Here is a 13,530-nt window from a genome sequence, read left to right as displayed (position 1 = left end):
GTCGGTTGTAGAACAATAAGTACTTATATATTTCTTGCATTTTGTTTTGTGTCTTCCTTATTTATGCAACTAAAGGTGAATTAGCTGTAAGACATCCTGAAATTTGCTGAGGTATTTGTTTGAACAATCTTCAGATATTTCACTGCCATAACCATATGGCAAGTAATCATCATAATCAGCAGCAGCAGCAACAGGTGTTTGAAATACCGTAATGGATAAATTGCCCTCCAGATTTTTCCACGCATTACAAATTTCAGCTATATTCAGCCATGTTTCTGCTACAAGTTTTATAATTCCATCTACATGCTTTCAATTAGGTCATCACTTTGAACTTTTCTTATCTCTTGAACTTTAGCAAACACACTAAACTCTTGCTAATCTAGCCCTCAGTGCCTGGTCTCTCAGTGATCTGGCCCACTTCCAGCCTCTAGTCGCTCAAACAGAAATGGAGCATACAATAATGAATTCTCATGTGCAACAAAGTTGTTAGTTAACTACAATGTTAAAAAATGTTATACATATTGAAATTGCAGATTTTTTTTATGTTTCAGTATTACGGCTTCAAAGGGAAACACATTATGCTACATCTCAAGCAGAAACTCAAAATTAGAAATAAGTTGAAATGAAGTTCTTTGCAGAAAGCCATTGCTGCTGAGTACAATGTTGGATGAGCAATTATTTATGATGAAACTTTAACAGATGTTGAGATAATCAAAAGTGTAGAGCAAAGTTACAATAAAACTGATGAAGAAGAAGGTACAGGAGAAGAGAACATGAAGATATTTCATACTGCTAGTGCTGAAGCTACATCTTCCTGGAGTACATTATACAACAATCAGAAACATGCAGTACCATTGTAATGCTTAGAAAGCCATTGTGTGAAAAGCATACTGCCATTGTGTGTCATCATTGTGACAACTAAAAATTTGGAACAAGTTTCATAGTGAGTGATGCTACTGTATTTGTACACACTTAAGCACTAACTATTCTATGAAAATGAATGTATCTTTGGATTTAATACAGTATAATCACCATGTGTTTACACTAAATGTAAGATACTCTCAATAATCTATAACTTCTGCTAATTTGGCACCCATATGTGCAAGGAATGGCTGGATTAGCAACAGTCTAGTGCATATTTCTTGAACTATTGATCACCTATTTGCCCATTTACTTGTCCTCCCCAATTACAATCATAATTATGACTTCCACGCCAGATTGTTCCTGCCAACATGTATGTCTCTATTGCTTGCTTAGCAACCCTATGTCTCAATCCTGGAATGTTATCAGGGCATGATTGGGAGGAAGTGGAGGTGAATCTCGGTTAGACAGATGCTTAAAGTGAGTGAGGCAGCATTCAGTATTGATTTTGGGTTGACTCTGAGCCCCTCTGTAAATATGTCAAAGGTCTCACTGAGGTCTGTACAGACCAATGTTACCCTCCAAACCTCATCCAGAAGCTGACATCACACACCTTGTGTCCCAGTCACACACCATCCTCCAAGTATCCACTGACCAGCCACAAAGGAGAAGCCCCTTAGTGACTCAGCACCATCTAGGATTGGAGCAACTCAATCACATTCTCTGCTAATGTGTAAATTACTTCTCATGCCAGGAAATGAGAAATATCATCCACACCCCTTCCACAGTGGTGTCCTGCTGCCCATCCCTGCTCTTAACCCCTCACCCCATGGCTCATATCCCTGTGAAAGACCTAGATGCAGTCCTGTCCCACGCATGCTACCACTACCACCTACTCCAGTCCTGTCACAAGCATTTCCTGCCCGATCCAGGGTAGGGTCCCTGTGAAAGTAGACATACAGTCTACCAACTTAGCTGCAAAAACTGTGCAGCATTCTATGTGGGTGTGGCTAACAAGCTATCTGTCTGCATAAAAGGCCACTGCCAACATGTGATCAAGAAATAGCTGTGCAACCCAGCTGTCGAGTATATTGTGCAATACAGTGTACCCAGTTTCAGTGATTGCTTTACAGCCTGTGCCACCTGGAATCTCCTCACCAGCATCAACTTCTCTGAACCGAACAGGTGGGAACTCTCACTGCAAAATATGCATTGTTCCTGTAACCCCTGTGGCCTCAATCTTCACTAGTCCCTGTTGTCCACCTTACTCTAATCCTTCCCAGCTCCCATTCCAGTCCCATACATGCCTTCTATCCGCACTATACCCACATAGTCCTTTTCACACCCCCCCCCCCCCCAACTCCAGTACAGCCTCCTGACAGTACACCCAGCAGCTACCATATCTATCATATCTATGCACAAACGATCTGATGCTAAATTGCTTGCAGGTTATTTGGAACAGAATACAAGGCTCTTTGCTTAACAGAAGTAAAATGTTGGTGCTGAATTATTTTGGGGACACCTCACCAAGGAAGTTCAGGATTTGATGGCAAAGAATGTAGACCTGGTAATAATTCCTGGCGACATGACCTCACCACTTAAATTAATGGATGTTGAGAATTGATCTTTCAAGGTCCACCTGCAACAGATTTACAGTGAGTGGCTTCTTCTAGGAGATTGTGCTCTCACTCCAAGGGGGGAAGTTAAAGGACCCTCGGTATCCATACTGGGTCAGTGGATCCTTTCAGTCTGGGGCAGAATCTCAAGTTAATGTATTATGAAAGGATTCAAAAATTAATGCGTATCATATGCTACGGATGGCTCAGAAGATGACATACTATAGGAGGAGAGTCAGGAAGGAAGAAATGACAGTAGACTTATGAATGAAGATTGTGCTATAGTGATGAAGGTAATGAAACATATCAATACAACAGATATAGTAAACTAAAAAAGGAAGTGAAAATAAAAATTAAGGTAAATCATTTCTTTTTGTTTATCTTATTTCTTCTTTTACTATCAAAATAATCATTAAATGGAAAAAGTTCAGAATGGGTAAAATGTTAACTTTTTAAGGAAGTTAATTTATATCATTAAAACAGTTTGTAATTTTGTTTAGCCACGCAATGTTGAAAAGAGAGAGGGTCATCTTATATTCAGAGTCATCTTATGCTCAGATAAATTTCAAATATCTTTAATCCCTAATTATTCAGTATCATACTGTGTACATTCTCAGTCTCTATAGTTGTAGTTTTGGGACTGATGTATCATCTTGAAGGGATTTAACAGTGTGTCTGAACTCATACACATATTTCTCAGCTTGACAGGTGAATTTTTGTTGGTGATAAGTTGCTGAAAACAAGTAATTTGATGAAGTATTGGTATTCTAATTTATTCTTTTGAAAAAAAATACACACAACAACACTACTTTAAAGATATGTGTAAGCAAAATATTTAATAGGTTAAGTTGATATTTGTTATTGCACAGCATATACCACCAAAGGAAAACAAAATTTCATTCGTGTCAATGGTGAGAGGGAAGCTGTAACAAAATAAATGCAAAATATAAACAACTATCAGTGAAGGGTAACAGTTCTGCAAAATACCTTTGAAACTGAGACCAACAGCATGATCTAGCTGCTTGAAATGCCACTCCAACGGCTCTCTTGTAGACATCATAACCTGCTCCAAAGACTGAAACAGATTTTCAAAAAGAAGGTTCAGTCCACATGTCTCTTTTATAATGTATTTATTTTTACATTTTATCCTAAACACTAAGACACCCAAGCCCAATCACATGACTGCTTTTAGAATTTGCCACAAATAAATTAGTTTATTTAAAAAGATGAACTAAAATACTTTTTTTCAAACACTGATTAACAATACAGCTAAAGAAGTGGTCAAATTGACCACTCTGAAATTTTGTCTGACTATAACAACAATGTCTTTTTGTAAAGCTTCAGAATTTTGTAACTTTTATTTTTTTGTAACCAGACTGCACTGCAGAAATTACTGGCCTGTACCTATTACAGTTTACTTTTTTGTGGTGTCATTCTTAATAAAGGCTTCACAGAGTTCTTACCATGTCAGATATGTATAACATACAGTTATGTTTGATGAAATGAAAATATGATCCTATGCATCTACCTACTGGGATTCAGTCATCAACGGTGTTGAGATTGGAATATGTAGCAGGAACTTTAACTGGGACACCCTTAGTGGAGCAGGGAAATGGGTGCTTCATGGTGAAAGCAAGAGAGAAATCAACAAGCATCCATCATCTAATGAAATCAGCATTGCTACCAATGTTCTTTAGCCACAGATGTCGACATAATATCTGGTAGAAGTTCCATGATTTCGAGGTTTCTCCATGACATAATTTCAGCAACTAGTAACTGATAGCCTACAGAAATCTTCTGACAATGATGACAGAAGAAGCTGTTGAAAGCTCGAGTCTGAATTCAAATCTGTTGTGGCAAGAACTCTGCGAATCATTTATACAAGACCGGTATCTAGGGACCATGGCAGTAGTAATTTTGACTATTTAATGTTTCTTTATTGGTGCCTGAAGGCACAGCAGGTGCTCAGTTGTAATGCACAACTGTGAGAATGCATGCTAAAGCTTCTTAACTGATTACTGCATCACAGCGATCAGATGTGCAGTCACCATTGTGCTGAATGCCTCTACACAGAATATTAGAACTAGATTCTACATATAGAAGAAAGACTGACAGTGTACATTTTATTACTGGCAATGTACCATATTTTACTACTTGACAACAGTGATTATGATGATTTTTATGCCAATTGGCGACATAGGTTTTAAATCGCCATCTAAGCTCATTTAAGTGCCTTTTGACACCTGATGATGCGCCGAAGACTGAAACTGGTTAATAAAGAAGTGTTTATTATCAGCTCTTCTTGGTGAACTATGACATTTTGTTAAATATTTACGAGCTGTTGGGAACCATCTTCACAAAAAAAGAAAAGTAAATTTTCATGTAAGGAAGTAATGGAATACTTAGAAAAGCTGCAGTGCGTTTCAGATCAAGAATCGAAAGAAAGTGAAACTGAAACACAAGTAGAAACTAGCAATGATGATTACACTCCAGACTGTGCTGAATCAAAGAAAAGTAGTTGAGGTGTATCTGGAGAAACTACAGCAATTACTGTTGCAGCTGCAAGACAAACACCCCTGCCTAAACCAGCCTATCATTCAGAAAAGGGTTACAATCGATACAACTGAGTAAGACAAGGTGGAAGAGGTGAGTTTCAGTTACTGTCACCACTTTTTTTAGGCCATTTGTAATTCAGAAAAGATAAGACATAATGTGTGACTTTGGATCATATCTTGTATGCACCCGCACAGACTACAAGCAAAAGATGAACACTACATGTGAAGAGAAACATCAAAATTCACAGTTGTGTTAGTTCTTGGTAACTGTTTGTGGGTGACAGGATGGTAAAATACATAAAGCTGTGTACAATAACATAACCCCATAAGTAACTAGGAGACAATAGCTGGAGTATTCTCTTTCTGAGCTATGTACATTCAATGCAGTTAGTATGTATATGAATATGTGTGCGTGCGTGCGTGTGTGTGTGTGTGTGTGTGTGTGTGTGTGTGTGTGTGTGTGTGTGTGTGTGTGCACGTGCACAGGTGAACAGAATTTGATAGCTTGTGGACAAAAAGCTGGGAATGACATTTCTTCTACAATACAGTGTCAAGAAATAGATTTTGAGACAAAGCATAATGAGTCATGAACAACTCATGGTCACAACGGCCAGTTGCAAATTTACACACTGCACTGTTAGCAAGTCAGATAAATGGGTATCAGTTTTTGTTTAGCAGTGGATGTAGATACCAAATATCTTCTGAATCGATTTCCATACCTGTGAAAGGATGAACACTGACCATTTCATTCCTTAGAAGAGGAAGGAATATAACAAATAACTTTTCCACATGTTTGTATCTGGCTAAAAAATTGAAGAGTGAAGATACAAGTCCAGTTGGTACAGTGAACCATTTGAGAAGAGTGATACAAACACCAGTAAGAATGTTGAAAGCACCATTACATTCAACCACTGTGATGAAGCAGGAAGACACAATCTTGTCCATTCATCAAGGATAGAAAAATGAAAATGTCATTGTTCTCAGTACACTTCATTCAGCTGTAGAAATTGGAAATGATGCAAATTGTTTTCCAGAAACCGTCGAATTTTATTATAAGAAAAATTTTGTATGGATATGCTGGACCAGATGGCAAAAAAGTATTCTGTTACAGCAGTTTCACTTAAATGGTCAGTACAAATTTTATACAATATGCCAGACTTCACTGGAATAAATGCATGGATTCTTTACATAGCAGTTACAGGGAAAGTTATCAGCTACAAGCAGTTTCTGTAGCATCTCAGAGAAGAACTAAGACATGAATATGTGGAAAGCAGATGCCAAAGAGTATTTCCTGCAATCAGCAGTGGTAAAATAATGAAGACAAACAGGCAAATAATAAATGCAGAAGGCAGTGGAGAATGTCAAAATGCAAGATCAAAGACATCTGTAGAAAACCTGTATGTGGAAAATATGAAAGTACTCTCAAAGTGATGCTGTGTTCAGGACTCATATTCATGATAAATCACAATTTTACTCTCTATAGCATTCTTCTCCGAAAATGAATCAAATCACAAATAAAACGGTTAACTACAACTGAAACTAATTTGTGACTGCAATTTGATTGTTCTCTTCATTAACAAAGTTTTTTGCCATGTGGCAATGAACTGAAATAGAAAAATTGGTAGCTCTGCCAATGCAGTCAATATGAGTGCTGCCAAGGTTTTAGGTATACAAAAAATACCATGCTTCTAGTAGTAACAAGAAAAGAGGACATGGATTTATTTTTCTTCCTTGTTTAGAAAAATCCCAAAGTAAATGCACAAACACCAGTATCTTGGAGTAATTATCGACACGCAAGTTGCCGAAGTGGCGTCAACTCTAAAGACTTGCACCGGCGAACGGTCTACCCAACGGGAGGCCCTAGCCACATGGCATTTCCATTCCATTTCTAATTATTTGGCATGGTAACTATTCTCTATTTTGTTATATTTATTGATACTGTGAGAAAATAAATGTAATTACAACATAAGAAAACCATTTACAGGAATGAACTTCAGGTACATTGTGTAGTAATTTTGTTACAGGCTAAAATGGTATTACCCCAGATCATGTAATAATAATATGTTATCTGGGGTATTATGACCAACTGGCATAAGTACACATATTCTATTAGTTCATTCCTTCACTTGTTGTATCCCTATAACATCTCAATCTGTTTTCTATTGAGTTTGATGTTATTAGCATGCCAAGCTAACAACAGTTAATTACTGCATGCACGCTCATGTTTCACCATGATGATTAATGTCCTACTGGGATTTTGCACCATAAGTTAACATCATTGACTGAAGGTGTAAAGTAGATGCCCCGTCATAAAATCGCATCCAAAACAACATCAGAGTATCTCAGAAACAGTCACTGCATTTGGACAGCCATTAACAGTGTTGAAATTTCATTACTACCAGTACAATAGAATTCTTCAGTATGTTGTGAAAAGAGAGGTAGAGGGAGAGGGAGAGGGAGAGGGAGAGAGAGAGAGAGAGAGTGAGAGAGAAGAAGAAGATGAAGGAACACATGCACAAAAAATGAAACACTCCACCAACAAATCAAACTAAATTTGGAGAATCTTTAAAGACAAAACAAACAAAAACAGCAATGTGATTGACATTGATTTACCAGAAACTAACAATGGCAGAAATGATGACACATTGAAAGCATTAGGTACTAAATTGAATGATTAGTGTCAGCCCCCTTAGCTGAGTGCTCAGTGCATCTGAATGCCAGATGGCGGGCCTGGGCTCGATTCCTGGCTGGGTCAGAGATTTTCTCTGGTCAGGGACTGGGTGCTGTATTGTCCTCATCATCATTGACACACAAGTAATCCAATACGGTGTCAACTGAAAAGACTTGCAACTCGGCGGCTGAACTTCCCCATGTGGGAACTCTCAGCCATCAATGCCATACAATCATTTCTTTTTCAATTACAGTAGTTCCTCATAGTGACAGAAAATACTATACTTACTAATACACAACCAATTACACATGCATTTGATTTGTCTCAGCACATTCAGCATGTTCTAACAACAGACATGAGTTTAAAAAAATACAAAACCTAAAGAGTTTACTAGGTCATCAGGTAACTGAGAAATGGTGGTATTGCTGGTTATGATGGTGTTTCTAATAGAGTTTAAAGTATTACACTGACCTGATTGAGCTACTCTTTAGCTATATCCATGATCAGTCAATGGCTAAGCAAATGATGTCTAATTACAGACACATTTCACTCCTTGCATTCTTTTCAGAAGTGTTTGAAGGAGTGGCTTATGACAGAAGCTTAACTGAGCATAACTTATGAACTGCCTCTCACTTTCTATACAGGATTCTACACAGAGGAAGTCATACAAAACATCATAAATGAATTGCTGGAAAAGTTAAGCAAGAAAATTTATTCTGTTGATACATACTGTGTTACAAAAGCCTTTTGTTATGTGGAGCACAAAATTCTACTTCTCAAATTAAAATGTTGTGGCAACAAATCATCCTTTTTGCATTAATGGAATCTCACCTTCAATAAAGAAAGGAGAGGTTCACATTAACAAATTGTCTTACAGAAATATTGGCCCTAGAATAGCAGAACAGAACACAAGGATCAGAACAGGATCTGACTTTGTTCCTAACTGCATCAATAACCTATCAATGACTGTACAGGGCAGTTCAAAAACTGTAATGTTTGCTGAGAGGTGAACTGGCCTATGACTGGTCCACAGCAAAGCATTTAAGTCTTATCTCACAAAAACTCATATTAAATAATTACAAGCACATAAAAATGACCTACTTGTACCATAGACATTACTGGTCACACAACAAATCAAACACTTTGTGTAAAATTCCTTGGGGCCCAGCTGGCTAACAATTTAAAAATGAGTCAACAATAAGATAAAAAATAAATCAAGAAGTGCAGGTCAACCTGTTGTGCTCTTACAAATATCTTGTTGTGAAGAACTGAATACAAGAGGGTTGGGTTATTCCGAATATTTTCCCTACCTATTGTTTTATGGCATTATTTATGGGAAAATGCATCTAAAGAAATTAAAGCACAGATGCTGAGTCGCAGATAGGCACAATAAAAAACTGTCACAAATATAGCTTTCGGCCAGTAACACCTTCATCAAAATTAGACGACAGACACACACACACACACACACACACACACACACACACACAGATACACACTAACACAAATGCAACACACACATCACTGCAGTCTCAGATAAATGACAGCACAATTGCATGATGATGGGCATAACACGACTGGGTGTGGTAAGGAGGAGGCTGGGGTGGGGTGGGGGAGGAATAGAAGGGTAGGTGTGGCGGACAGTGATGTGCTGCTGGGGAGTGCACAGGGACAAGTTGGAAGGAGAGCAGGGCAGCTATGTGCAGTCAGGAGGTTAGACGGAGGCAGCAGAGAGGTGGGAAGGGGGGCAATAGCAGAAAAGGAGAGAAGTAAAAAGGTTGGGTGTGATGGTGGAATGGGAACAGAGAAGGAGCTGAATGGGAAAGGACAATGACTAAGGGAGTTTTAGGCCAGGAAGGTTGTGGGACTGTAGGATATATTGCAGGCAAAATTCCCACCTGCACAATTCAGAAAAGTTGGTGTTTGTGGGAAGGATCCTAATGGCACAGGCTATGAAGCAGTCACTGAAATGAAGGATGTCATATTTGGCAGCTTGCTCAGCAACAGGGTGGTCCACTTGTTTCTTGGTGGCCATTCATGCAGACAGACAGCTTCTTGGCTGCCATGCTCACATATAATTCAGCACAGTGGTTGCAGCTCAGCATGTAGATCACATGACTGGTTTCACAAGTAGCCCTGTCTTTGATGGGATAGGTGATGTTTGTGACAGGACTGGAGTAGGTGATGGTCAGAGGATATATGGGGCAGGTCTTGCATCTAGGCCTATTACAGGGGTATGAGCCATTAGGTAAAGGGTTGGGAGCAGGGGTTGTGTAGGGATGGACAATTATATTGTGTAGGGTCAGTGGACAGCGGAGTACCACTGTGGGAGGAGTGGGAAGGATAATAGGCAAGACATTTCTCATTTCAGGGCACAATGAGAAGTAGTTGAAACCCTGATGGAGAATATAATTCAGATGCTCCAGTCCTGGGTGGTACTGAGTTACAAGAGGAGTGCTCCTCTGTGACTGGACAGTGAGATTGTGAGGTGGTGGGAGACTGGAAAGATAAGTCACGGGAGATTTGTTTTTGGACAAGGTCAGGAGGAGTGTGTGTGTGTGTGTGTGTGTGTGTGTGTGTGTGTGTGTGTGTGTGTGTGTGTGTGTTTGTTTTTGTGTGTGTCTGTCGTCTAATTTTGATGAAGGCCTTACTGGCTGAAAGCTATATTTGTGACAGTCTTTTTGTTGTGCCCATCTGCTGCGACTCAGCAACTCCGCTACACGAAGGGTAGCAACTTTCCTTTTCATAATATTGTTAATTCCATCCTGGATTTTCCATTGTTTGATAAAGTAATTAAAGTTTTTATTCAGCAGAAGTGAGCTCTCTCCACCCAACACATTCACTTGTTAATGGTCCCTGTTGCAGATAATAAAAATTAATTTCAAGCAAATTGTTGTTGTTGTTGTGGTCTTCAGTCCTGAGACTGGTTTGATGCAGCTCTCCATGCTACTCTATCCTGTGCAAGCTTCTTCATCTCCCAGTACCTATTGCAACCTACATCCTTCTGAATCTGCTTAGTGTATTCATCTCTTGGTCTCCCCCTATGATTTTTACCCTCCACGCTGCCCTCCAATACTAAATTGGTGATCCCTTGATGCCTCAGAACATGTCCTACCAACCGATCCCTTCTTCTGGTCAAGTTGTGCCACAAGCTCCTCTTCTCCCCAATCCTATTCAGTACCTCCTCATTAGTTATGTGATCTACCCATCTAATCTTCAACATTCTTCTGTAGCACCACATTTCGAAAGCTTCTATTTTCTTCTTGTCCAAACTATTTACCGTCCATGTTTCACTTCCATTGTGATTTGCATAACCATAACACAGGACAAAAATGCTCACTTGACCTTCTTGCCTAGTGTCAGAGTGGTGTCGTGTACTCTACTGTACAGGAATTCATCAAGTTTCAATCTCAATATATAAAAGGCAATGTCTCGACTGACTGATTCACTGACTCATCATCACCTAGCCCAAACCACTAAGGATAGAATCTTGAAACTTGCAGACGGTGTTGATTTATACCATAGGCTTTGTTTATAAAGGGTTTTTTGAAATTCCATCCCTAAGGGGGTAAAATAGGGGATGAAAGGTTTTTTGAAAATACATCACTGTTAAGGCAATTTTTAGCCTAGACCAATGAAACTTCGGGATTGGTGTCTTGGTCAGAAATAAAGACATCTGTGTTCCAGCATTTTTGGAAATTTAACCCATATGGGGGTGAAACAGTGGGTGAAAATTGTTTTTGAAAATAAAAATCAGTATTGAAGAAAGATAAATCTATGAAAAATTGCTATTTGACATCTCTGTGTATTTCAGTGGCTTTGGAAACTCAACCCCTGTGGGGAGGAAACATTTTATGAAAGCTAAATCTTTGAAACTTGTATTTGGCTTCTCTGTCAGAAATTTGGAAATTCAACACCTAATGAGGTGCAGCAGAGACATCATCACCCAGTCCAAGCTGCTAAGGATGGAAACTTGAACAGTGGAATTGGTGTTAATCTTATATTGCAGGCATCATTTAAGAAGAGTTTGTTCAAAATTCCATGGGGAAGAAACAGTAGATGAAAAGTTTTATGAAATCATTTCATTATGGAAGCATTTTTAAAGCTAAATCTATGAAAATTTTACTTGGCTTCATGTTAGAAATAAAAAAAAAAGGATCATGAGTTGCAATGTTTCTGGAAACAGCCCCCAAGCGAGTGAAATAGGGGATGAAAATTTTTAAGAAAATATTTTGTTACATTAAGAAAAAGTTAAATCTATTAAAAGTTGTATTTCACTTCTTGGTTGCATACAAAGAAATGTGTTAGAGGATGAAAATTTCTACAGAAATACCACCACAAGAATCCAAAAGGCATGATTAACAGAAACCTTGGCTTCCAGCTACCAGAATCACTTTTTGGTCAGAAGTATGTTTGGAAAAGAGCAAGCTCCCATGGCCTTAATTAGAGTGAAAAGTTTAGAAGGTGTTTAAATTTATGAATAATGTAAAATTTGATTAAAGAAAAAAAATCTGTGCAGACAATACAGTCTACTTGAGCGAAGCTGTGGGCACTAAGCTAATCTCACATAAAGCAAAAATCCCTATCAATTCAAAAGAAAAAAAAAACTCATAAGGCCCTCAATTTACCTGACAACCTATACCAAGAATTTAAAATTTCTGTTAGCTACATGGCAAGCAGCTTGTTCATTATAATGTTGCTTGGCAAACAAGTCACCAGACAAAATATTAGTCCCCACCTTAAAACAGCACATGGGTTGCTTTGGAGCAATGTACATGGTGTAGAACTGATATCAAGTGACCGTGCTGGGAGCACTCCCATTTTACAACACAGCAGCCGTGTTCGCAGGGCTGTATACATACATTCCCGGTTTGACAAACACTCGGGTACCCTATCGCACCTCAACAGGCCCACTAAATTGCCACTTACAGAAAACGTGAGAGCCTATTTGGAACTGTGGGGGAAAGATAGCAGTCACCATCCCAAGAATTTGGTAGCTCTACAGTCATCAATGAGTGGCTTTATCTGGATATAGTACACCTGAAGAAACTTGTGGACTTTCTCCCTTAGATTAGATTAGATGAGATACAGTCTTTATTCCACAGACAGTGTGGCCACAAATCTTAATTTTCAAATACAAGGTTTTTTTTCAGGTTAAAATAATAATTTCCCAGGTTGTCACATTACTTATTTTTACCTAAATGAGGTTAGCAAACATACCATGCTAGAAATAACAGCTTTTTAAACATGGGTGAAGCACCAACAGTTGAAAATCTTCACCGAAAATGATAACAGCCAAACAGTTGCAGGATAAAGATTTATTGAAATCCTTGCCCACGGTTTCGGTATATCTAAATATACCTTCATCAGAAGCAAAAATACACCTGTACAGGAAGACATTTTCACTAGCAAAAATCTTAGCAACATGACTGAGATAGGAGAAGAAAACAAACACACATTATAGCTTTAAGTAACCATGAAAATTACCAAAGTATTACAAGCACAAAAACTTTCAGTCACTTACTAAAATCACATCCTGCAGTGGAGATGCATAAAACAATCATGCCAAAGGCGTTGTCAGTAGTTAAAATTAAAATAGTACCTCCATCTGTACAGCATAATTATGAAGAGATGGTCGATGCGAACAAGGCATATTATCAGTACTTAGCCTGTGAACTAGCATAAAGAGGGTGTGGAAGCACTAGGGCAGACAGTTTCACTGAGAGAGGGCATTTGGGGCATGCACGGGACACTCATGCACATTAAACCCAGGGATACATACTCTTGCGCATCAAAATTTTAAAGGTTGTGCTAATTCAAGCCCTCT

At 38.6% G+C, this 13,530-nt stretch overlaps 1 protein-coding gene across 3 annotated transcripts in view; it reads right to left on the bottom strand.

Moving 5' to 3' along the window:
- Positions 1-13,530, bottom strand: part of LOC124795984 (neurofibromin) — a 489,110-nt gene that overhangs the window by 135,427 nt on the left and 340,153 nt on the right. For all 3 annotated transcript variants that reach the window (XM_047260068.1, XM_047260083.1, XM_047260076.1), the window contains one exon: positions 3,465-3,552. In XM_047260068.1, the coding sequence (XP_047116024.1) occupies positions 3,465-3,552 (88 nt within the window). The remainder of the gene's footprint in view (positions 1-3,464; positions 3,553-13,530) is intronic.

The sequence above is a fragment of the Schistocerca piceifrons genome, chromosome 1 (assembly GCF_021461385.2).
Source record: "Schistocerca piceifrons isolate TAMUIC-IGC-003096 chromosome 1, iqSchPice1.1, whole genome shotgun sequence".
NCBI classification, from domain to species: domain Eukaryota; kingdom Metazoa; phylum Arthropoda; class Insecta; order Orthoptera; family Acrididae; genus Schistocerca; species Schistocerca piceifrons.
This window is presented reverse-complemented; position numbering and strand designations above follow the sequence as displayed.